General features: G+C 36.1%; 1 protein-coding gene across 1 annotated transcript; it reads right to left on the reverse strand.

The window, feature by feature from the left end:
• Positions 1-4,506: 4,506 nt before the first annotated feature.
• LOC104906721 (uncharacterized) lies at positions 4,507-14,301 on the reverse strand. The gene is made up of 20 exons (XM_010695517.4): positions 12,817-14,301; positions 12,448-12,651; positions 10,893-10,997; positions 10,745-10,810; positions 10,502-10,666; positions 10,185-10,259; positions 9,909-10,063; positions 8,849-8,984; positions 8,654-8,723; positions 8,442-8,569; positions 8,258-8,314; positions 7,792-7,977; positions 7,588-7,680; positions 6,665-6,750; positions 6,512-6,578; positions 6,372-6,438; positions 6,150-6,286; positions 5,798-5,889; positions 5,508-5,574; positions 4,507-5,022 (listed from the first exon to the last, which is right to left on the reverse strand). Exons 1-20 carry the CDS (start codon positions 14,044-14,046, stop codon positions 4,858-4,860), a joined length of 3,351 nt encoding a protein of 1,116 aa, XP_010693819.1. The 5' UTR covers positions 14,047-14,301; the 3' UTR covers positions 4,507-4,857.
• Between the last annotated feature and the right edge of the window lie 13,589 nt (positions 14,302-27,890).

The following is a 27,890-nucleotide window of genomic DNA, read 5'->3' on the forward strand; positions in this document are numbered from 1 at the left end:
ACCTAGATTCAATAAAGTGATCACTAAAATTAGACCTCATTTCTTGAAAAAACAACCTTTAATTTATCATGTTTGTCTTTTTATGCAAAGTAGATGTTTGTATTGGCATGCTCAAGCCTACGCAAATGAGCTTCGGGATAGTGTGTTTTTAGCACATCATTTTTTCACCACAAGGCAAGTTCAAGGAAGCGATATAATACAATCTCAGGCCTTATGAATGATGATGGAATGGGGAGTGGCGCACAAGCAAGGAGGATTGGGAGAACTTTGTGTCACCTACTTTGGCTCGTTATTTACATCTGAAAATTTTGTGTGACTTTGAGTAAGCAATGGAAGGCTTGAGTGGTCGAGGTTGCGGAAGAAATGAATAATGGTTCCAATTCGGAGCCTACAGATGTTAGAAATTAAAGAAGCCTTGTTCCAAATGCACCCCAACAAAGCTCCAGGGTTTGTTGGTTTGCACGCTTCATTTTTAAAAAAGTTTTGGCAAGTTGTGGGTGGTGATATTATTATGTTTATGAAGCATCGGTGGCATGGATTATTGATTTTAATGACACAAACAAAACTTGTGTTGTCTTGATCCCAAAATGTGAAAATCTAAAACGTATTGCGGAATTCAGACCCGTAAGTTGTTGCAATGTCCTATATAAAATTGTTTTGAAGACTTTGGCTAATAATTTAAACTCGTTTTTGCGTAAATTTATTTCATTAATTCAAAGTGCTTTATATCGAAAAGATTAATCATTAATAACGTAGTGATAGCCTTCGAAATCTTTCATGCCATGAAGAGGATAGTGGAAGGAATGGATGAGTTTGTTGCTTTAAAGCCGGATATGAAAAAAGCATATGACAGAGTTGAGTAGTTAATCTTGGAGAAAGTGATGTATAAATTGGGGTTCTATGATAGTTGGGTGAGTAGGGTTATGGATTGTTTATCGAGTGTCTCCTTTGCTTTCAAGATTAATGAAAGGATTTCTCGTTCTATTATTCCTTCTAGAGGCCTCCAACAAAGTGATCCCATCTCTCCTTAATTATTTTTTATTGTTGCTAATGCTTTTTCTACTTTGATTACTAAAGAAGCTCGGGAGAAATAAAGCCAAGGAGCAAAAATTTGTAATGGTGTCACATTTATTTTTTACAGAGGACAACTGACATTATCAGCAAATACGAAAGAGCATCTTTACGAAGTGTCAATCTTTGGTTTGTAGTAAAAGTGTGGATAATATTCAGCGACATAATATTTTGGCGACTTTAGCAGTTAAGGAAGTGGAGAGACATGAAAAGTACCTGGGACTATCTATTATCATTGGGAGATCAAAAAAAGGCATTTTTTGCTTCACTAAAGGAGATGATGTAAGAAATTGCAAGATTAGAAGGAGAAGTTGTAATCTAAGCCCGGGAAAAAAAATCTCACTAAAGTTGCTCCTAAGCTATTCCCACATATATGATGAGTGTTTCTAAAATCCTAGATGGACAACTTGATGTACTCCACTCCATGATTGCTTGTTTTGTTATGGGGGTCGAATGATACAACTAGAAAGATGCATTGACACTCTTAGGAAGCTCTTTATAAACCGAAAGCCATGGGAGGTTAAGGCTCTAGGGACCTTAAAGTGTGTAAATAATAATCTGAACTAGCCGAGGAAATATGGCACCTTCACTCATACTCTACAACCTTCCTTCACACAATTCTGATCTTAAGGCCCGTTATTTCAAGCATTCACCGGTTCTTGAGGCGGCACAGGGATTTGATCCTAGTTACTCGTGGAAGAGTTATGGGGATCGAAAGTAGTTCTTCTTGAGGGGCTCAAATGGAGGATCGGTAATGGTTCTAGAATTACGGTGTAGAATTGTGGGTAGAGCCGATTGTATTGACCAATATGAAAGAAATTGGGATGTGAACGTTTTGAAGGAAAATTTTGTTGTTGAGGAAAATTCTCCAAATTCTCCAAATTCCTCTTCCCATAAAACCAATGTGTGACATTTTGTATTGGCACACGATCAAGTCGGCCTACTGGCTGGGTATCTAGGGCTAAGAACAAGCGACATACACAAAAAATGCGGAGCTATAACATTTAGTTTGGAGTTTGGATAGCCCTCCAACTACTTTATTTGACAAGCTTGCAAGGGGAGTATGGCGGTGAAAGAGGTCCTCTATCAGTGTCACGTTATTGTAGATGAATTTTGCACTTGATGTGGTGTTCAAGTGGAGTCGATCAATCATCTCTTCGAATTTGATATGACAAGACTAGCGTGGGAGGATAGTCCATATGCTACCTAGCTAATCCCCGGTGGGCTGTTTTCCGTCTAAACTTCGGTGGTGGGCGAGTAAAATGGGGATTGGTGAATCCATAAGATGATGACAATATCATGGGTTTTTTGGTTATTTTGTAATAAACTCGTATATGTCCAAGAGATGCTCAACATGTCCCTCACTATAGCTGGATTTATGAGACTTGTGAAGGATTATGGAGTTTACTCTTCTAGAGTGTTTTCCTCTCCTTCCCATGGCAATGGACATTCTTTGGGTGCGTTCTATTCAACTTATTGGACCTGAACTTATTGGAACTTATCTGAACTGAACTTATTGAACCTGAACTGAACTTATTGGAACTTATTAAACCTGATTGGACCTGATTGGACCTGATTCAATTATTGGACCTGATTGAACCTGATTGGAATTTATTAGACCTGATTGAACCTGATTGACCTTATTAGACCTTATTGGAACTTATTGACCCTGATTGAAACTTATTAGACCTTATTGAACCTGATTGAAACTTATTAGACCTTATTGGACCTGATTGAATATTATTTGACCTTATTAGACAAAAACATTGACCATGAATAACATAAATATTACCACTAATGTAAATACTACCCCTCAAAATTTTTTATGGAATAATTATTATTATAATTCGTCCTTTAAAAAATAATGATTATTAATTATCTCTTATGATAATTAATTTAACAAAAAATTACTATTTATATATTTGCCTATACATAACTTTCATCACTAATATATCCAATAGTGTTGTTTTAATTTTATAAAACACTAGTAGAAAATCAAAAAATTAATTTTATAAAATACTAGTAGTTACTAATTTAAGCTGAGCAAAAGGCAGTGAACTTTCATTGTAAAGGGCTTGATTATGGGCCTGATTCTCCTTTTCCTAATCAATGAAAATAAGCTGAACATTTATTGCTAACAACAACTCCTTCATTCATTTCTTCAGCTTTCTTCACCTTTCATTTATTTGAAATTCTAATAATAACATAATCCGCTAATAGTGATATGAAATTATGAATAACAAAATAGTGGACAATAATACAAATGTTTATTAAACATTGACTATTTGGACCTTATTGGACCTTATTAGACCTGATTGAACTTATTGGACCTTATTAGACCTGATTGGAACTTATTGCACCTGATTGGAACTTATTGGACCTTATTGGAACTTATTGCACTTATTAGACCTTATTGCAACTTATCTGAACTTATCTGAACTTATCTGAACTTATTGAACCTGAAACTTAATTTTTTAAGTTGAACAGAACGCACCCTTTATCTGTAATAACTTGGATATACCCTTCTGAAGGACAACTCAAGGTAAATATTGATGCTCATAATTGTAAGGATTAAGGGTGTGTATGTGGGGCTTGGCGTCGTAGTTCGAGATGTCCACGGGAAGATTTTGATCGCTGTTGTGAAGCTTATGGTGATCAAATTGCTCGCACTTTGGGTACACTAATCTTTGGCTTGAAGATGATGCTCTCGATGCAGTGAACATGGTTAAAAATTCTCTAGTTGGTTTCACCCCAATTTTCCTAGCTTATAATGACCTACAATATGTCACTTTCCTTTTATAATTTTGTTTTATCTCATGTTAAGAAGGCAGGGAATATTGTGGCTTATTTAGTGGCAAGATAAGACACCAAGAGTCATCTAAACTTGTTTGTATGAACTCTTTTCCTCAAAGTTTTATAACTTTGGCGAAACTTTATTATCAAATGTTGGCCTTACTTTTTCCTTAAAAAAAAATACGATGTGGACCTTTTTTTCCTAAGAATATCACTATAATATAAATTACCACTTTAAGGTATGATATGATCTCTTTGTCTAAAGTCACCCTTTTAGGTCGAAAAGTTAGGTGACCATACAATAAATTCTTCACATGGCAGTCTTAAACAAGAATTACTCCATATTTTCACATGCATTATAAACCACACCAAAACCCCAACATCTTGCTTTTTCCTAAACAAGTAAATTCTAAATTGTACCGAATTGTGCATTTGGAGGAGAAATCTGCGAATTTTTAAGTCTTTATGGTAAATTGCGGTGAATTTCACGAAATTATGGTATTTTTATAATTCATAATAATTGCTACATATAATAATTTCTTAAATTAAGAGTAAACTGAGTATGCTGGGAACGTAAAAGGCGATAAAATAATAATCTGAAACCATCAACAAGTACACCCCTCAACTAAAAACACCATAATGTACAGCAGAAACAGACCCAAAATTGCTTCACAAAATTCTTTTCAAACTGCCAAGAATTTGACTATAAGACGACAAAAATTATGACCTTACATTCTACTTCCTTATCATCTTTTTTAAGTCATCATCTCAGCAAGATCACCCATCAAGGACAAAATTCAAAATATACACATTATACACCAAAATCATATGCCCCAGCCAAGGCTACCAAATTGACCCACAACTACATGCCGCATTCAAAAATTACGAATTATGGATTGAATTTGTGATGGAAAAAGAATAATTGAAAAGAAAACAATGGACCAGCTCTCAAGACGAGCGAGCTCCAATAAAAAAGAAATAAGATAAATTAAACTATTGAGAGAGGATGGACTGCAAGGCCAAAACTTGCTGAGGTTGAAGGGATGACCAAGTGGATGCAAGGGTAGAAGGCGGTAAAGTTTGTTGAAGTTGCCTCAACAAATTGATCATTCGGCTTGCAGTTTGCTCTGTTGCAAGATCTTTACCCGCACACAAAACCTTCAATCATGAAAGAGCACAAGATTAGTTGCACATATGCAGAAATGTATAATATGGCAGAGTGGGTAACAGCAAAACTCAGTAAATCACACTGGCTAAATTAGCAAATGTAAAATGGAGCCACACTTGGTTTACAATATTACTAGAAGCAAAAAGGCACAAAAATCAAGGTTCGCAAAGGAGCAACTTCTATACAGTCTACAAACGATGCCAGTTCCCGACTTTCAAACACACAGCGGCAGCACTGAACAATGTATGCAACGAGACAGTTGGTCAGTTCTACTCTGTACTAACCCCAGTTGCCGCAAGTATGATTTTTCACATTAGAATATCATTGATTTACTGGTAAACATGGCATTGGAAAAATATCATATATCTGGAAGACGGAGCACACCTATAATCCTGTGGCCCCAGGATAATGGTGGTTCAAGTTCAACTAGCCTTAATGAGCAACGATAATCATGAAATCAGAAAATTTGGCATACCTCGGCAAATACTGCTACTATTTTGGGCAAATACTGATTGTTAGGCCCTAACAAATCTCTATCAGACCTGCAAAGTGCAATGAACTTGCAAATGTTATGATAATACATATTATGTGGAACAGAAACAATAAACAAGTACATGCCTATAGAAAATTCAACAGACAATCCCCTTCACCACTCCCATAACTCTGACAAAAACTAAAAAGAGCAACTTGAACCTCTTTCTTCTTTTGAGATAGAATGTGAAAGGAAATAGTGTGACATAATTACATGCATGTCGAGCATATTACCTCTCAACCATGGAACACAGTTGTTCATGCACAACCTTCGCTTCAATTAGATCTCCTTTAATTGGCAAGCAATTCAACCACATCGGAAATATCTGTCATGTCAAAAAGGACTGTTACAAGGATGAAAACAAACATGGTAGGCTTGGTAGCCATCTGGAATTAACACACCATTTAGAAAAAAAATAGATAATGCTTCATATATAGATTTAAATTAAACAAACACATCATTTGACGTATCATTAAAGTTTGACTTCTTAGATTTATCACTTACATAAACAATTTAGAAATGAGGGAGTCACATACAGTCATACATTCAGCTCAAAAAAGAAGGGAAATATCTCATTTTAAGTACCTGGGCAGCATCTATACTATCACGATGAAACTGGCATATTTTCCCAAGAGCTGAGACAGCATTGTCATATGCCATCACATTCTCTGAATGTGTAGCATTGGGATGCCTTGTCACAACATCCAATCTTGAAAGAGCCTCTGAATAAGATACCAAATTATTTGTCAAGATATAGTATTTCGGATATCAAGATTAGGATAGCACAGCGAAACAAATTAATCATACCTCCAACAAGAGGCTTGAACACGGACCCACCGAACTCGGCACAAACACCAAGACCATAAACAGCCGCCTGTAAACCAACAAATTATATAACTAAATGCAACTCTTGCTATTACACAAACACAAGGAGAATTTCAACTCACCTGCCGAATATCTGAATTTTCATCATTGCAAGCTTCCAAAAGGAAAGGAAGGAATGTATCATAGTATCTGCATCACCAATACATGCAATAAATATACAAAGCACAAACAACAGATTGAAACTTTAAGTGAAAAAAACTAGTTAAGATATCCACCTAAGTGCTGCTTCTCGACAATGCTCCACAACATCATCAAATATACAAATGGCGATTCTTCTTTCTTCCGTAGTTTTATCTTTGCCCTGCATGCCATAAACCTCATTAACTCGTTGACATATGTGACAAAGCAAGCCCAGAAACGCGTATGGAAGGATTCCATATGAATTAGAGAATGTAATATTACTAAGGATGCTTTCTCTTCACCTTAATTTTCCTAGACTTATCTGAGACGATTGAAGCTTATTGACGTTTATTTTATAAGGTGTTGAAACTTATTGGAGCTTATCTGAACTTATTGGAATTTATCTCAACTTAAATATCTGAAGCTTTATTTTTTAAGGTGAAAAAGAATGCACCCTAAGATGGCTATAGTTCCAATGTAATTTCAATCACCAAAACAGTGGCAGTTGGTTTCTCAAGTCATAACACAGAAAAAAGAATAAAGAAAAACGTCTGCTGAAATCCTATAAACATTAAGGTCGTTGTTTAGCTACTCTCCACAAAAGTAACCTTCAGTAGAAGGGTATTATTTGCAAACAGGATACCCCTCCACACCAAGAGTCCATGCTTAGCACAGGAGTTGATTGGCAGTGCAGTGTGGCAAACAAAGGCTCACACGTCACACCTGCTTCAACTAGCCAATTTTTATAACACAGCTCCTCAATCAGCACAGCAGGCAAAAAAACAGAGATTCATGGAGTCCCACGAATTTGTGGAAACAACAGTTGACTCCATCATGAGAGGGGGATGGAGCTTAACCTTTACTTCTATTATGAAATCCCCACCCCCAACAAAAAAAAAAGGAAAAATGACCAAGCACCTTCAAAAAGAGAAGAGCTAAGAACAAAAGCCTACAAAATTCACATATGATACTAATATTACATAAACAAAAACAAGCGCCCAGAGAATTTAGAACTCACCCACATCGGTGTCAAGTAAGATGAGAGCTCATCAAAGAACGGCAAGAAAGATGCCTTGAACGTCTTGATCAATGTTCCTAAGCAATCACCAACCTAGCTCAAACACAAAATAGAACTTATAGCTTTACAAGTTTGAAATAAGCACAAAATTCAAAAAAAAAGTCTAAAAAACTAAGCCTCAAACTACAACCATCAAAACTTCACCTGATCAAAGAGTTCTTCTTCTTGCTCATTTTCTTCCTTGAGAATTTCTCCTTCTTCAGCATCAAAATCCTCAGCTTTAACCCTTTCTGCCCTCTCTGCTTTTCGAGTGGAACTTGCTGTTATAACTTGCTTTATCTCATCCACTATGCATCTTACTTGGCTTTCATCGAGTAGTGTCCCAGAAATCTAAAAGAACACTCGAGTTAGCTTTTCTACCAATGATATGAAGCTAACATGAAATATTCAGTGGGTAATATATTGTAAATGTATGCATTGCCCATCCTGAAGCAAAGTCTAATGAAAGACCTTAAGACAGATAATAATCTGATTACCATTGAATAACACAAAAAAGAGGGGGCCTAATTTCGATATGGTAGAATCAAACACCATCGTCGAAATTTAAACACGTGAATAATTTAAAGCGAAGTCTTAAAATTTTAAATAAAAAAGAACTAGGGAGACATACCTGTACACACTCTTTAAGCGCATCAAGCATGCTGGAACAAATCTCTGTTTCAGGTTCCTGCATGATCAATGGGGTTGGGACTTGGGAGTGTCAGATAAATACTCTGCCCGCGAGATGGAGAAACAAACTCAAGCAAGCTCATCAGTGCTAGTAAATATGAATGAAATAGAAGAGATAATATCACCTTGTGTAAGGCCTCCACCAAAGCAGGTATTATATAATCAGACAATTGCTTAACATAAGACTCATTGCGACCTTGGGCTAACCCTTTCTCCACAGCCAATTTAGCAGAACGCAGCAGCTCCGGCATAGCTATGCACCACAAACAGAAAGCACATCAACAAAGCTACAAGTTGACAGAAGTAAGAACAGTAAAATGAAGAACAAGCCAACTACCTGACACTGCTGCCTTTCTAACTTCTTCATGGAAATAAAATTTAAGAAGGGGAACCAAAGTAGGTGCAACCTGCAATATATTAAAGCATCTATTAACACCAAACAAAACGCCTTCACCCACTGTGGACTCTGCTACATAGGATGTTTGCCTCAATCAACCAGGAAAAGACAATATAAGAAAATATAAAGAATGACCTGGTCAATCCATGGAAAGAAACCTTCTTTCAGCTCATCAGCATAACAACAGAGCATGTTGCAAGCTGTAGCTTTCTCCTCGAGAACACTGGTCTTGATTCCAATCCTCTTATCCCCGAGGGTGATTGTCTCAATGCTGCAATCATATCAGAATCCATATATCAGTTTATTTAAAGAAGCATGTTCCCTTAGCCTTGATCTTCAACTTATATAAACCATTTTCAGTAAAATAAGTTTCTTAGGAATTGGGTTCAAGCTTTCCCCAGCCCCTTCGCATCAATGGACTATTCAAGAAATTCCTACCTCTTGACAGCAGCAATCAGATTTATCAACAACACTAGTTAAAGTAAAATTTTAATTTATCAAAAAAGAATCAATATATACCGTAAAAATCACTTAAATCAGTAAAAAAAGCACTTCAAGAAAATCTGGTGATAAGAACAGATCTATAATCAAAGGTCCTATCATATGGATACAGACAGCTACAAGCTATGTAGCACGGGTACTGCTACTAGGTCCTGTACTCGTACTCGTATACGATACGTATGCTGTATGGATACGCATACCAATTCCTAAAATTTTGAAATTTTGTCGTTTTCCGTACCCGTATCCGTCTCTATGCAACCTAGGCTACAAGAGAGAGTTTTAGATAGATTATTTCACATCATCTTCTAGGTTTATCTATTTAAAACAGAAGATTGGGCAGATGTTAGAAAATTCTCCTAGCAAAAAGGTACAACAGATACACATCACTACAGCTCAAAAGTACCACGCGGAAGGCAGTCAGAGCGAAATATACTACCTCCTTTTCACAATGCATGCACGATTTGTTATTTTCATGTATTCCAAGACACTTCTTTGAAGTTTGAACATTAATATCTCTAATTGCGTATAAGTAAATACTATAAAAAGTTGATATTTGGTATCCTCACATTGAGACGAATATAACAAGATCCCAACTAACTATGTTTTTTCTAACACAATGGTAAGAGAGATTGTCAAAGTTGGTTGATGATTAGTTCCCGAATAATGGTGCATGTATTAGGTAGTACAACATTACCTCTCATCATCAGATTCATCAATATCAGCATCTGAATCTGCTGATGTGATCGTCACATCAGGCTTCAGTTGCGCAGAGTGAAGCAATGGAGGCATAACAACACTCATATAAGGAAGAAAATCCTGCCCCAGACATTTGCAAAGTCTTGCCCATGCCTGAAAAATGTATTATAGTTATTTATCCACATACAACAGCAAATTGTTTTTAAAAGCCGCTAGGAAACTGCACAGGATATCCAAACTATAACAAGAAGTTTATCAAATTTTAGATCTAAACCTGAAGCATATAGCTGGTAGTTGGATCATCAGCTTCCATTTGTGATCCTTGCAACTGCATAAGAACTTCCATAACCTTGAACATATAAAAATGAAATCAAAGTTACATGACCAGTGACAATTAACGAAATTCTACAACTAGCAGCATATAATGATCCTATACTATGACCTTCAACTACAACTGTAATAGCAACAAATAGAAGTGGTGGGTCAGCAGTGGCAGGGACACTCGGATCAGATGTATAAAGCCTTATTCTTAGCCACTTAAGACGATGAGAGCAACTGTTTCAGAATGTGGGCAAATATATTCTAGACTACCTGCTTAGCATCATCTCTAAACTTCTCTTTCCCAACAGCCATTCCAACCAAGCTTATACATTCCATTGACTTTGCGCGTAGCATGCGATTGGACTTGTCAGTTGCATTAACCAGTATAGCTTTCAAGTACGGCATAACAGCATCATAATACTTCTGAAATAGCTCCTGCAAGTACATACACATAGTCAGAAACAACATCAACCAATAGTACCTCCAAGGCTCTAACAACGTATTCATGGCTACCTGTGATGAATCAGCAACAGATGCTAATGCAGTCAAGGCCCCTTCCTGAACCATTTGCTTTCCATTCTAGATGACATTGCAAAGAAAAAATTTAGATGCGTGCACATATGGAAATTTAGAAGGTTTATTGTGCAAGTGAAGAAGGTACCTGTAGGAGGACGAGCAATTTGCTCACTATACCATCTAAGTAAGGCGTTAAAATCTCTGGGGTGCAATTTTCACTGAAGTTCAACACAGCTGAAGCAGCATGTGCCTGTACAGCATGAATACGATGGACAAAACAAATATAAAATCATGCAAACTTTTCAAGAATTCCCCATTTGTAAAAATTTATAAAACGTGATGATTAGAAATGAGAAAAAACAATAACTAGAGTACAAAGCAGAGAAAAAAATTGAAAGAAAGATGATGGCCGTTTTTTTAGCTCTCTAATATCAGAAGCCGACACAATCACTTGGAACTTGGATAATTGTTATTCTTACACATCAGTGCAAGCCTACTTTTATGATGGATCCACATGATTTAGACTACTTTAGCAAGTTTAGCCGACAAACAGCATCAGTTAAGTAAATAACAAAAAGTGGAAAATTCAGTAAAAGTTTTGGGACTAGAGGGCATGATGCCACACATTTCATACAAGCAGGTGGGCAGAAACAGCTCCAGCCAAAGCTCAACCAGAGCTTGTCAGATATCACATCACATTACATTGGTAAACGCTATATAGGGTACACAAAAGTGTAACCACAAGTCCACAATAGCATTACATTTAAAGTTTATATACACATTTTGAACTAGTGCATTCAATCAATAGTGTTGGGAATTGGGATCAAGATTTCTACCTAGGCTCACTGCAGTAGCCTTACAATTAAACTAATGAATCTGATCAAAAGTTATACTTTCTCCGTCTCTCGATAGTTGCAACACAATGGCTTTCACATTTGCCAGAACAAACTTTGACCACTAACATCTTTAATTTTCTATTACTGAAATAATATAAATAGTTGATACTTGAGATTTTAAATATATACATTCACACTAATCCAAAAACATTTTACATAATAAAAATATATATAAGAAATAAATTATAGTCAAATTTATTACATAAAGAATGTAAAAGTTAAAGTGTTGCAACTATTGGTAAACAGAGGAAGTATGCAATACTCTTAGTAACTATGATTGATTAGCTAGATTTCATAATACATTTTGCCAATATTCAAACGTATATGTGCCTACTAATGCGTGCACCAATGCAACAGGGTAAAACTGATGAGCTCCAAAAGTTTTATTGATAAGATGGACAGGGTAAATAGGGTCAAATATAGAACCAATCTGATATCAAACTTTATATAGCTATCACTATGATCTTACCAAAATTAAATCTTAGTCAGGATGGCAATCATCACTGAGCTTTTGGGTCATACAATCAATTGATACTAAGATTTGTATCCTCAAGTCAACAACATTCTGAAATTCAACAATGCTACTGCACCATTACTTATAACGATATAGAAAGAAAAAGATCCATCTCAACTAGAAAGCAGATAGATTTAGGTTTGGTTCTCATTTTAAGCATAGGTAACATCAAAGTTAGACACACATGCTGGCTCGTGTCACAAAAATAACTACCAACTCACATCAATAATTTCCCTTTTAAACAAACAAGCAAGAGTCTAAACAAAGGATCTCAGCAGCAATTTCAATACCTGAACACGAGGGTTTTGAAAATCATCCATAGCGGACGCCAAAGCAGGCAAGACACGATTATGATACTGCATTTGCAAATCTGGCCCCAAATCAGTTGATAGTTGACCAATTGCATTAATGGCAGCCCAACGCACACGTGGGTGTGGATCTTGAAACGAATTCAAAACCATGGACACCACTTGCTCTAAGTTCTTTATCATCACCTGGCCACTCGAATTCCAAAAGCAACTCAGTTCCCTAACACTAACCGGCAAGCTATATAATTTACGAGTATGAAACAGAAACAGAAACAGCAAAGCATAAACACAATGTAGACATTAAAATGGAAAGCAAAACCCCTATCTTATTGAAAGCTCAAAAGATAGTACCTTCGAGCAGCCCTCTGCAATTTGAGCCAAACAAATCAAAGCAGCATGATGCTTTTGCCATTCAGGAGCCGCCAAAAGAGCCGGCAACAACTCCGAAGCAACAGGTACAACAGTAGTGCCACCCAACGAAAGCGACAATCTATCCAAACACTCCTGTGCAACACTATAATTACTAGTCTCCCCGGCATCCTCATCCTCAGTGTCAGCATTGTGCCACACAGGATCATCCTCAATATCAAGCAACATCTTCATCAAAATCCCAAACAAGCGTTGAATAAACTGAGGCAACTTCCTCATCATACCAGGAGCCCTCTCTCTTGCCTCGGTAAGTGTAATGACAAACTCAATCGCCAAATGCCTCGTCGCTTCTTCAAGGGTCTCAGCCTCCGCAATCTGCAACATTGCCCCAACAACATCAACCAACTGCCTCCTCAAAAACCTCGGCTCCGTCCCCGCCAAATCAATCAACAACTCAAGAGCCTCTTGAGCAGTAGCCTCCTGCCCGCAATTCAAAGCCTCTGTCAATGTCTGCATCATCGGAGGAAGCAAATCTTGAAACTTATCTCTATCCGCCGCACTCGTCAAGCACTGGATAAAATTAATCGTTGCTCCTAAAGCCGCAATTCGCACATCAGCACTCGAATTCCCTCCTAAACATTGAAAAAACACATTATGAAGAGTATCCAAATGAGGCACCAAAGTCTCCCCAATATACTGAGCCAATTGCGCAAAAATCAACAGCGCCGATTCTCTCAATTTCAAATTATCCGAAGTAACACACTGAAACATAAACGGCAAAAGCTCCGGCCATCCATTTTCTGGTAGAATTCCAGCAGCAAGTTCAGAAATCGTATCGCACAACTTCTTCGAAATCGTCTTCGCATCCTCGCGTTGAACGCAAGCAAGAAGAACAGTTTTAACAGTAGATTGAGTTGAACCACTGAGTTGAGGCCAAAGGAAGGAGTCATCCCGAGTTAAGAGCTTTCTGAGGAGAATCGCTCCCATAGCACGAGCTTCAGGGTGATGAGAAGATTGGAGAAGGTGCGCTAGTTTGAGAGAGAGTGCGTCAGGTTGATGTTGTTTGCAGAGATTGTAGAGTGATTCTGCTTGAGAACGTTGGTCGTTGTTGGTGGACATTAAGTGAGATATTAGGGTTTCGAAATGAGTAGGATCGGGGCCGAGAATCGCCGCCATTTGTGAGTGTTGAAACTGAGTCAACTCGGACGCCATTGAAGGAGGTTTTTCGAGGTTCGTGTTTTTTGCGCCTCACAAAGAATTAGGGTTTTGGGGATAATTTGGAGAGAGAGAGAGAAAGGGGAAGAGGAGAGGCAGTAGTAGGTGGAGGCGCTAAAAGATTTGTGTGTGTGAGTGTTGTTTCTTCTTTTTTTTTTTTCCTTGTGTTTTTTATTATTATTTTTTGGGGACAACTGGAGTGATGAGGAGAGAAAAAAGAGGAGTATTTGGAATTTTTGGAGGGGATTTTTTTTTAAAGAAAGGAATCAAGGATGGGACTTGGGAAATTACCTTTGTTGTTCCTAGATTGGTGCTATGTTCACATGTCCGTCACAGTAAGAAGCAATCATGAGATGCCACGTCGTTAATGTAGTGGGTGCTTTCATTCGAATTTCATAACATCTTAATTCTTAAGGCTGGATTGCTTTTTCGGGGATTTTTTTAATTTAGGAATTTTTTAGAATTTTTTCCTTCAATAATGCAAATAGGGATTGTACTTTGATGAGAAAAAATAGGAGAATTTTGGAAAAAGAATATATATGAGCAATTGATTTTTTATTCAATGGTTGATATTGCTCAAACTCTACCCTATAAACTTATTTTACAACTGTAGAGGATCCAAACACTAGTGATACAAACACACTAAAGTCACTAATAATGGTAATTTTATCTAAAAAAACCCTAGCCTCCCCTCTCTTTTTCTCTCTCTCAAACCGCCCTAGCCTCTTCTACCCCTTTTTCATCAATTAGGGGCTGCCATGGATGTTTTCATCCATGGTAAGCCCCTTCTCCCCTTTTATTTCCAGTTTTTAATTTATTTTCTTGTTTTGTTCAATAAATTAGTATCTCTTTATGAGATTTTCTCAAACCCTGTTATGGGGTTTTTAGTTTCTGTTTTGGAAATCTCCTTCTCCCCCTATGGGAGTTGTGAGTACGGTTCTTTTATTTTTATGTATGAGAAATTATTCTCATTGGTTGAAGTTCGAGACTCAACATGAAGGTATTGGAATCTCAGATGCGGTCAACTTGACTCAATCAAGAATATTCTTCCCAAACTATATCAGAATGATAGACTTCCTCATCAATAGCTGTTTGATTCAGTAAATACGAGAGGGCTGTGCTGTATTGTTCGATCTGGTTCATTATAGTTTCTTCGAAGATGAATTTGATTTAGTTTTGTTTAATTGTATCTTGTTTTACTTTAATACCTATTGTAGATGCCGTTTGGCCTTCAATTAATGAAATTTCTCTTTCAAAAAAAAAAAGTCACTAATAGTGCCACCAGCAACAGTCAACCTTCTTCATCGTCGTTCCTCCTCACGCGCTACGTCGGCGCCAGCCCTTGTCCCCCGCTCGACGGTGGCGACTATCTCAAGTACTCTGTCGCTCAAAAAACTACCCCCCGCCATCCCTCTTGCCTATTGCTCACGACCACCCATCTTCCCCCCACGAACCCAGCCCACTCCACCCCCATCGATCCACACAGAAGACCCAGACCATGCCCCTCGCCTGAATTACATAGACGACTATGATAATTTTTGACTTTATTCTTGTAACACCCCGATAATTCTCTCTTTCTAGAAAATACTTTATAATATAAAACTTAGAGAATTACCCAGGCATTATCGCCCGTGTGATAACGTTTCGGCTTACTCAGAATTTTGCAGCGGAAAACTTACTAAAATAAAATCAACTTTATTAAACTTATGAAATAAATGACAAGTGTTTTGGAAACTAAAACACACCAACTAAATAAACCTCAAACTTAAGTAAAGATGTCCCTACGAAAACAACTTAAACTATGCTAAGTATAAGCCTCTCCATTCCAGATTCCCAATGTGATGCATCTGCGAACCTGTAATGTCAATGCAATACTGACTCTGCTCACCAGAAGGATCACCACGGGATCAATAGGCAAAGCCATGATCACACACACAACAAGCACGTAATCAGCAAAGCTGAGTACTACATATCAGACATAAATAATCCTAAGCATGATACTACAAACATAACTTGCAGGAATAAATAATAACATAAGTAAATAATACTCTACAGACAACTTTTACTGAACTACACTTGACCCAACTTTTATTACTTTAATGGAATAGTTATTGGACGAGTTGACCAACAAAATAGGAAATACGGGAGTACCACGTATTCCAGAATGACCTGCGATATCGAGGAACCTTTGAATAAAGAGGAATGGTGATCAATCCAATCCTAGAAAAGCCATGGGCTACCACCTGTACTCCAACCCTTAGTGTCCAACTCTAGACGTGCACTAGTCTAAAGTCTATAACTTATTCTCGTTTCACTTTACGTAAATATATTTTATTATTGTGTTGACACAACCAGCAAATAACACATAAATAGTAATCACACAATCATAACAGAATCCTTTTTATCTTTGGATTAACAAGTGTTCACAACTTATCAATCAAGACTCCTTTTATTTCTTTTTATCCTTTGTTGAACTAGCCAACAGAAATCGTACCTTTATATAGGTATAACTCATACTTACCAAATAAGATCCACGGTTCTTATAAGATAAATAAATAATCTCCAAGAATCTATGTAACACATGATTCCAACTTACTTACATTAATTCACTCACGAATTAATACCAAAAACTGAACTTATCTGCTTGCATCAAACTTCCATACAAACAGTCATACTCATAAATATTCTTAGTTTACATGTAGCACACAGGCAAGTAACATGTAAACAATTTCAGTAAACATATATTGAACAACAAGTCCTATACATGATACTAATAAATAAAAACATCCCTAAGGCATGTTTCTAAACCATATAGCACGTAGACTATGTACGTACCTTGTGTAAACGAAACGGTAGGCCACTTTTTCGATCTAAAAGTCCCCTACTATGAATTCTCCGCCTAGAAAATAAATAACCAAGTAAATACTTAACTAAAAATTTACAGCAACTTTAAAAACGTCCCAAACCCTTTTAAACGTCTTTAAAATCGTTTTTATGTATTAAACTTTCGTTATTTTTAATCCCTAGTATAGTACAACTATTCTAGTGATTAAAAATCATTAAAAACCTTTAAAATACAAACTTTCTGAAATTCCAGCATTTATAAAAATTTATAAACTCTTCTGAAATATATTTAATGCATATAAAAATCATATTCTAATCAAAACTCATATTCATACTTTAAATATATAGTTTCTAGTGATTTAAAACCCTAAAAATATATCTTTCATAATAAAACTGAAAAATAATAAATCTGAAATTATTATTTTTATACATATGAAAACCGAAAATATATTCTTCATATAAAATCATAATTTAAATCATAAACATGCTAATAACATAAAATAATGTAAAAATTAATACTTTAATGGAATCTTAGAGAGAAGAAAAGAAAACAACCACAACAAGGAGGCAAGGCAGCGCCGGAACTGAATGACAGCAGCAAGGAGGTGGCGGCAGCAATGTCTTGGCTCAAGAAAATATTTGTGACGTCTCTTGTTCAACAAGAAACGTTACTTAGCGAAGAAGAAACGATCTTTGAGAGGAAAATATGAACTCACGCACAAAGAGAGAGGAGAGAGAGAGAGTCGAGTGAGAGGAGGAGGAAAATATGAATGGCGTGATGTATATAAAATAATTGTGTGGGATAAAATAATTGGGTTTTAGGATATTTACAAAAGGCTAATCCTTTTAGGTTTAGGAAAAGAGATAAGATTTAAAAAGATTTGATGACTAATAAGATGATCAACTTAGGACTTTAATCATCAAGACTCTTTTCCTTTTTATCCTTTTAGAGTTTCGATTCCATTAAACTTCTTTTTCAATAAATCTTTTAATACTTAAAGCTTTATTAAGACATGCTTAATTAAAACATTTTCAATTTTATTAAGCTATGAAAATATTTTTAGTTGACTTTGTAAAATAGTCAACCCTTTTTAAAAGTCAAATCATTTTCCAAACTCATTTGGATTTAAATATAACTACATAAATATTTTAATATATTTATGAAAATCCTTTAAAAATGTGGGGGATTACAATGCTGTATTCATCCCTCTAATTATTCTCTCACTCTTTCTTTGGAACTTAGTTAGACGCAACCAAAAGAACGGTAGGAGGCAAAAAAGTTTCTAACCATATTTAAGTTAATTAAATTTTTATGTGTTGTATTTAGTCTTTTTTTTGTTGTATAGTGTATACTACATACTTCTTCCGTTCTGTTTTAAATGAAATATTGGGTGAAATGACACTATTTATTGATCAATTTTGACTCCAATTTATCGCCATTATGTAAAGAAAAAATAGTTAAGTGGGGTCTTGGTAGATTCTTCTCGATGCATACTATCAAATTATAACTTTTTTATATTTTTTACGTGTGCACAAATAAACATATTAATGATAAAAAAAAAGCGTGTTGAGTTGCATGAAAAAGCAAACGTTTCATTTAAAACATAACGGAGGAAATATCTTTTTAATAGTCGAGTTTGGGTCCAGTTTCACCTTTTCGGTTCCTCGAAATTAGATGGTTAGTTGGTTTAACGGGCTTATTAGCAATCACTTTAGTAATTGCTCATATAAAAATGGGTGAGTAAAACTTTTTGATAAGTTCAAGTTAGCTTTTAGCTTTTGAAAAATTTGGTGTTCAGCGAAATAGCTTTTTGGAGGTAGCTTTTAGCTTTTTAGTAGCTTTTGTCAAAAATTACCATATTTGCATATTATTTACATATTAAAATTTTGCCAACAACTACTTTTACCAAATTCTAGTACTTTAGATAGCTATCTCACAACTAAAAGTTTACAACTACTTCCACATATTAACGCTCACAGCTACCTCCACTAGTGGTGTGCACCGGTCCAAAACCGGACCGGCTAGACCAATGGACAGTTGCCGAAATTTTTTGGACCATGACCGGACAGGAATATTCAGGTTCCGGTTCAGTCCGATTTTGGACTGGTCGGACCGCAATTTGTAGTTTTTTTATTCAAAAAAATTTTTTTAGCTAAGGTTTAAACATATTAATAAATTCAATAGATTAAAAACTAATAATATTAAAAATAATAATCTTCAATGCAATACAGATGCTGAGTTTTAACTTTATAACTTTTCTAAGTTTTGAACTTTTTTTTAACCTCCAAACCTATTTTTACAAAAAAAAAAAGAATTCTCTTACATTCCGGTCCGGGTCGAACCGGAAACTCGCAATCACAAGTTTTCATAGACCGGAGACCGGACCAAAAATTTTCGTTTCGGTCCAAAACTGCACAACCCTAACCTCCACAACACAAGTAGGGTGTTCATAAAAAACTGAAAGCGAAAAATCGAAAACCGGTCTAAATGGGTGGTAACCGTACCGATAAAAAATATTTTAAGGGTACGGTTACTGAACCGAAGTGCTACATAAATTAAATGCATTTTTACAGTGTAAGCAATGATGGTAAATCCCGATTGCTTTCGTATTAAATGCTTGAGTTTACATGGATTGGTATCATCTATCTATACTAATACTCCCTCCGCCCACTATTAGTTTACCCCTATTCGGGTGTCCCTTATTAGTTTACCCCTTTCTTTTTTTGCTATTTTTGGAATGAGACCATAAACTTTTCATCACACATATATTCAACTTTAAGTATAAATAATATTTTTTCTCTCTCTTTGTATGCCCCACAATACTATTCCTCCTAAAACTTTGTGCAAAAGAAAGGGGTAAACTAATAGAGGACGGAGGGAGTATATTAGAAGGCATTCATAACAAGGAACGATACCACGTTGCGCTTTCCCCTTACAGTGTTTACCTTCATTAATTCATGTACAATAAGAAAAAGAAAATACTTTGTATAAGGTTCGACCCCGTGGTCATGAGCATATATACTGAAGTCTTAACCACTAAACTAAATATCATTTTAGAGTGAAACTAGTTTTTTATGCCCGGGCGATGCCTCGGGTCAGTTACAATAAACAAATATGTTACTCCCTTCGTCCCAAAATATAGTTCTCATTTCCATTTTGGGTGTCCCAAAATATAGTTCCCATTTCCATATTTAGTTCTACATCTTTCCGTAATTTGTCTAGAAAAACCGTGTCCCATCATTTATTTGCTTCTTGAATTTTGTTTTTTCCTTTTGTTTATTCAACCAAAATGTTACAATTAATGCTCTTTCAATAATTATTTTCCATTCTCTCTCCTAAAATCATCTTTTCCCATACAACATTTATTGAAATAAACAAAAATTCTTTACTATCCCTCTTAGATTCTACTTGCATAAATTACCGTGAAAAAAGGGAAATGGGAACTATATTTTGAGACGGAGGGAGTATTATTTTAAAATTTCAAAATTTATTTTGCTACTCGTATTTCTTATCCATTAAGAAATTGAAAAATTCACGTCGATAAGTAAAAAAATTGAAAGGTTTGAGTTTGAACACAATATTTTGAAAGGGTTTGTGGTAAGAGAATATGATATCAATATCCTCTTATAAGTTAGGTAACAAGAGTGTTAGAAATGTATATATACTTGTTTAAGTATTTTTAGTTAATTACAATTATTACAAGACTTCATCATATTTTATTTGAAACATTAGACAACAAAGTCATAGTGTATTGATGGTTAAGCTCTTACTTTTCATCTCAAAGGTCACGTGTTCGATACCTTGCACTTACACATTTTTTTTAAAGTGTGGTCTACATGTAGACATAAAACATTTGCATTAGAAATGTGAGGAGAGTGTCACGTGGCACATAGGCTTTCTTTTGCACGCCTTTTAATATATTTCTATAGATATTAATAGATGACAGACATAATTACTCGGGGGTAGTCTAGGCCTAAAAATTAGTTTGTTGTTAATTGCTGTTCTTAGATCTTTAATTATATCAAGCTTTCTTAGAGTTAAGTGTCTAGGAGGGTACTCAACTTTGAAGAAAGTATCAGTTAAGGTACTGAACTTTCATTTGTACCAGTTAAGGTACTGAAAATGGACGGGCGTTAGTTTAGGGTCAATTTCTGTCAAATGCGCCGTTTGGTACATTTTCCTAGGCGCGTGTGCAACACGAAACGCCACCTAATGATTACTTTTCATGAGGCGGTTTATTTCGCGGGTATTTATCTCAACTCTCTGTATTCTTTGTCTTTATTTACTTTCCTTCTTTCACTGTTCATATTTACTTTCCTTCTTTCACTGTCCTTATTTAAATCACTGCAACTCCTTGTCCTCTTCATTTACGCCATTTATAATCATAGTATATGGCCAACACCAAAACCTCCAAAATTCCCAAGAATTACAGAGACTTCAGAAGAAGGTATATTCTTCTTCATTTACTCCTTTTTTTTTTTTTACAGAACTTCATTTACTCCTTTCTTTTTTTGCAGAACTTCATTTATTTCTTTTGTTTTCCTTTTTAGTACTTTTTGGTTAACTTTTCGGTTGTTGTTTGTAACTGGAGTAAAAAGGATATTTTTGGTTGTTTTCTTGTTTAAAAAGGCGATTTTTGGAACTAGTTTAAGTTGTTTTTTGTTGGATTTGTTTGTTGCATGTTGATGACGCTTAGGGTTTGATGTTTAGTAAAATAATTTTTTTTTGTAATTGGGATTTGGGTTTTGCAGATTGTGTGAGTGTTAATTGTTTATGAAGTTTAGTTGTTAAACTTAAAGTATAATTTATACAGATTAGGGTTAAGTGAAATTTAATTAATTTTTTATGTTTCTGTTAATGACTAGGTATGGAAGCTTTTACCCATGCACACCCTTTGTGTTCGCATCAAGATATCCTAGTGACCCACATTTTCTCTAGGGTAAGGTGGGAGGATCAGTACAAGCTTGAGCTACTTGTAAGAAATGGAGGCTTTGGTGGAGACTCAAAACTTATGGCAGTAGTCATTATTTCTGGCTTAATGATCGTAGGCACATTGAGAAGTGGATAATAGATGATATTATCTACAACAATGGGAGGGACCTCCATGCTTGGATCAACAAGGACATGACTCAATACTTTGATGGGTTTCCATGGTTGTTCAAAGAGGATTGAAGATGAAGGAAGTTGGTGTTTTTTTTTTTGGGTTGGGTTAAGTTTGTTTTGCCTCTGTCATAGCTGTAGGAGGGGTAGAATGTGACAGCCACTGGCTTTATTTAGGGTGGTTGTCACTGCTATGACAGATTTGTTTTGTTGTTTATATGAATGCAAGCTCCAAAAAACTTTAGTATGTTATGTAATTGGTTGGAGCTTGCCAATTTTTGTAGTAATGAATGCTATGTACTCTTTACTATATAATATATATGAATGGTTTTTATGGATCCTACAATATCATTGGTGCTTTTCCATTCCTTGCACTTACTTTAGTATATAAATTTTTGTATGACAGATTTTATGGAAATAAAACCTTGCATAAGTGTGCACCATGGTGGAGAGTGGTTTGTACATGGTGACATTAGATACGAAGGTGGTCAAGTAAGTGTGTTTGAAAACTTACCTGATAATGTTGATGCTTCATATGTAAAACAAATCATAGACAACTTGGGTTATAATAACATCATTAAGCTGCATTTTGTTGATCCTAGGAAAGACTTTAGTACTGGTATTAGATTCTTGGGCTATGCTAAGCAATTATTTGATCCATTTTTAGCACTACTTTTACAATACAAGCTTGTACATGTGTACAAGAACATGCAATAGTTAGGCCATTTGGGGTGGGTAATGGATGGAGTGGAGTTGGGTCAATTCATTGTGGTGAAGGGTCCTTAGGTGGTGAAGGGTCCTTAGTGCAATTGTTGTGTGATGGAGATGAGGCATTGGTCCCTCCTCAAAATACTGACCATACTAGACCCAACCCCATGTAGATATAGACTATGATACAGAAGGCACAGATGAGGATGATGATGAATTAGTTAGTGTCAGGACCAAAGTCAGTGATGAAAAGAAAAAACAACAGTCTTGTGATGAAGAAATAGAGATGTTAAAAAGAGTATCTGCAACTAAGGGATTAGGAGAAAATCTATTTGATGGTGACTTTGAAGGTGATACTGATCTTGACAGTCATAGTGAAGATGAAGATGAGGAGTATGGGTACTTAGAAGCTGCACCTTCAAAAAAAAAAACACCAGTTGCAGCAAAGGGGTAGATGGAGGGGATGTTGGAGTTGAGTGTAAGTTTTTTGTAGGACAACAGTTTGAAATGCAAAGACTTTCAGAAAAGCATTAATTGACTACTCAATTGAGATTGGAGAGAACTACCATTCACTAGGAATGACCCCAACAGGGTAGGTGCTAGATGCATGAACAAGGAAAAAGGATGTCCTTGGAGAATTTGGGCTTCATTGGAGAAGTTTAAGAGAAACTTTATGGTGAAAACCTTGGTGCCCAAGCACACTTGTGGAAGAGCCCCTAAAAACAGAAACATGACAGCTTCTTGGATTGCTAAAAATTACAAGAGCAAGTTCAAAATAAATCCTTATCTGAGGCTACAAGATATAATAGAGACAGTCTGGCTAGAGTGGGGGATTAGGGTCAGCAGAATGTAGCATACAGAGCTAGGAGGAGGGGCAAAGTTTGATTGTAGGGGAGTATATGGACAATATACCTTGCTGCCAAGGTATGCTGCAGAGATAAAAAAAAGTAACCCAGCTAATACAGTGATAATTAAGATGGATGGAAATATTTTTGAAAGAATGTACATTTGTTTTGAGGCACTGAAAAAGGGGTTCTTAGCTGGATGTAGGCCTTTTATATCTCTTGATGGATGTTTTTAAAAGGACCCTATGGTGGACAACTTTTAGTTGCTGTTGGGAGGGATGGGAACAACCAAATGTTCCCAATTGCATGGGCAGTAGTAGAGGTTGAATCAACTTCTAGTTGGACATGGTTTTTGACATTTTTAGGGGAGGATTTATTATCAAATGAAGGTGCTGTTACACTTTCATGTCTGATCAGCAGAAAGGTTTATTGAAGGCTGTGTCAGATGTGTTTCCCCAAGCTGAGAGTAGGGTATGTGCAAGGCATGTGTATTGTAACTTCAGAGGGGTGTTTGGTGGTAGGTTAGAGTATAGGAAGCAGTTTTGGATCATGGCTAAGAGCACCACAGAAAATGAATTTTTGCTTAACTTAGAGAAGATGAGGATAATATCTAATGCAGCTGCTGATGAATCTCCTAAATAGGAACTACAAGAAATGGTGTAGAGCCTTCTACACTCCTCTATCTTGTTGTGATAGTGTGGATAACAACATGAGTGAGGTTTTCAATGCCTACATATTGAACTCAAGGCATAAACCTATAATTACTATGTTGGAAGACATCAGGGAGGGGATAATGGAGAGGCTACACAAGAAGAGGGATGAAATAGGGAAGAAAGAGATGATGTTGTGTCCAAGAATACAACAGCAAGTTGAGAAGCACAAGATTGGTGCTAGGGGATGGAATGCATTCTGGGATGGGGGGTTCTCTTATGGGGTGAGGGAAGGGGCAACACAAACAAAATATGTTGTAATTTGGAAGCTAGAACTTGCAGCTGTAATGCATGGCAAATAAGTGGGATTCCATGCAAACATGCAGTGGTTGCAATTTGGAACAAAGTTGATCAACCAGAACATTATGTTAACCCATTCTTCACCAAATCAGTGTATTTGAAGGCATATGACTACTTGTTGGAGCCTATAAATGGAGCAGAAGAGTGGCCTAGTTCAGAAACTTTGGTAAATGCACCAAAACTCAAGAAAGTGCACAATAGGCGCCAAGTGAAGAGAAGGAAGGCAGCTGGAGAAGTTACAAGTTCAGGGAAATTGAAAAAAACAGGCTCAGTAATGACATGCAGCCTATGTGGTGTTCAAGGGCATAACAAGAGAGGTTGCAAGAATGTACCTACAGAGTCTGTGCGCATGGGTGCAAGTGAGTCAATTAGTAGCCGTGCACAGAATGTACCTACTGTACCCATGCACCATAGAGGTGTAGGTGTATACACCTACCCAAGTGGCTACCAAAGAGTTGCTACTCTCCAACCACAGCAGCACCACAGCACAGCAGCCACCACAGCAGCCACCACAGCACAGCAGCCACACAGCAGCCACCTACTCAACCCCTCAATCACACAATCCCACAAAGAAGAGTAGCATGTTATTCAGATTATGAGGGTGAGCAGACCATATATTCATTCAGCCAAGAATACTCATTTAGCCAGTCAAACCAGGGGTTCACAAGCTTCACAAACAATAACTAGCCAAGCCTTACAGGTATGTGATTTGATTGAATTAGCTAACATTTTCTTAACTTATAATCTGCACATGTATTCTGAATTAGTTTGTTTATATATATTCAGGACCTAGCAATGGCTAGAAGGATGCAAAGGAGAAAATAGTTGAAAGGTAACTTATATTTAATTAATAATATGCTACTACATGCTTGATATAGTAATTAGAGTCCTAAATAAACCCCTTACATAGTTATATATTGTACCATAAACAAACAAGAACAACAAGGAGTACACAAATCCAAGCCCTAACACACATAAATCCACCCTTTTCATTTTCAGCATGATATATTTTGATTCAATCTTCCTTGCCTTCTCATTTGCTGTCTTCAAATTGTGCCTCAGCAACATCACTTCCCTTCTAAGCTCCTGCTTCTCCTCCATTAACCCCAAAATCACATTTTTTTGCCACTCTATAGGCTCTTCAACATCACACCATTTGAATAACTTGCACCCCCTTGTATCAGTCTCAGCATCGTAGTCAGGGCATGCTACAAACCTTCTACCAGGGTTGTCCCTTGTCCAGGCTCTGATTTTGGTTACAACAAACCCACAATGACATCTTTTGGGAATTGGGGGCATGGAACCACCATAGCTATTTCTTGACATTATGCTGCCTAGGTGAACAAAATACTATGAATTAAAATTCATATTGGTAAAAAAGGGCAAAAAATTAACATTAGGTTTAATTTTCATTAATGCAGTTGCTTTGTACCTGATTAATGGAAGGTGATGAAGTTGATTTTTTTTTGCTGCTGATGGAAGAACACCAATATCAGAATTTTTTCGTGTTGTGGAAGTTCTTATTTTTTGCTGCTCCTGATTTCTTGAGAGAGATGATTTTTTGAATGTTAATATATCTGTTAATATGGTTCAGTTTTACTTTTAAATATATATGTTCATTTGTTACCGTTGAAGAATTTCGCTGGCTTTTTTGAATTAAAGGGTACTGAATTAACTGTCATTTTGTATTTTATTGCCACGTCACCATGTATTTATTGCCATGTCACATTTTACTTTTAATTTAGGGGCTGTTAACGGCAAAAAGCAAAGTTTAGTCCCTTAGACTAATAGCCGTCCAATTTGAGTACCTTAACTGGTACAAATGAAAGTTCAGTACCTTAACTGATACTTTCTTCAAAGTTGAGTACCCTCCTAGACACTTAACTCAGCTTTCTTATTGAAAGAGTTGTCTTTTCCACTGTTCGGTTCAAATTCACTGTCACTCATTCTGGTCTTCTCTGAACGCACACAATATGGTGATGTGCTAATCCTTATGGGTGGACGGTTGGAGCATTGGAGGTTTCCACCTTTGCCGTGGTGTGATCACAGTTTGGGACAATGATCATCTGCATCACAGCCACTCTAGTTTCCTCTTCATTCTGCTTTGTCGAGATAAGCTCAATCTGTTTTTCTTGTGTATATTGCTTGCCTCTTTCTCTGACAAATCTAACCAAGACCCAAAACCAACCCATATAGGCTGGAAGATCTTAATGCAATTAGCTAATTTTAGATTGGGTCGTGGAAAACTTTTTTGAACTCAAACTAAAATTTTGGAATGTAGACTCAACGTCTCAACCCTACTTTCTCCCCGATATATTTCCTATGTTTTTTTTAAGTGTAATACTTTTTTTTTACTATTCACACATCTCACTTTGATCGTATTTTTTCCTAATATATAACAATGATTATAATGTTGGATTTGTTTCAAAGGCTATTTTCATAATATCAAGTTTTTATTATTTTTACAAATTCATAATTAGAGTTATTCATGGTCAAAATTGTGCGTTGGCAAGTGTGAAAGTCAAAATGTTTCACTTATTTAGAGGCAGGTTAGCGAATTATAACCCGATCAAACGACATTGTTCCTTTTCTGATCTAACATGGATGGTAACACCATGTGTACCTCATGTGTAAGGGTGAAAGTTGAGTGTTCGGTTTGGATTTAGGTTTAGTCTAATCATATCTTAATAAAAATTGGATTTCAATTTTCAAATCTAAATCCAAAATATTCGGAGTTTGAGTCCAAAACAATCAAAAATATAGAATAAATACACAAACAAGAAACAAATTTCAATGAAGAAGTTGAAAAACTCTTCTCAAAATCTATTTTGACACTATATTGGATTTAGTCTGAAAGGGAAAATTCATAATGAATGTAGTCCACTATAATATTATTGGGGACCAAAGCCTATAAACAATATCACAAGTGTGAAGAGAGGCCATCCAATATCACGCATATTTCTCCCTTTGAAAGCTTTTTTTCCGTAATTTTCTTTTGTCCTCGCTCAACTTCGAAATTTTTTCTTCACTTGCCATAGCTTCTAATTTTTTTTCTCTTGTTTTGCAAAATCGAGTTTTTCTTTTCAATTTCTTCGTCACACATGCATAACTTTCAATTTTTGCAAAATCTACCATGGCTAAAACTCGGCGTGCTGGTGTTGGTAAGATGAAGAGAGAGTTTCGTTCAGAAACATATTTATCTTGTTTTTCGTATTATTTCACATTGATTTTATATGTATCTGACTTTGTTTATTTTGCAATTGCTTATGTAGTTGAACTTTTAGGTTTGGAATTCTTTTTGCTTGTTTTCACGTTTTAATCAGGCACAAACAC

Source organism: Beta vulgaris, chromosome 3 (assembly GCF_026745355.1).
Source record: "Beta vulgaris subsp. vulgaris cultivar EL10 chromosome 3, EL10.2, whole genome shotgun sequence".
Lineage (NCBI taxonomy): Eukaryota > Viridiplantae > Streptophyta > Magnoliopsida > Caryophyllales > Amaranthaceae > Beta > Beta vulgaris.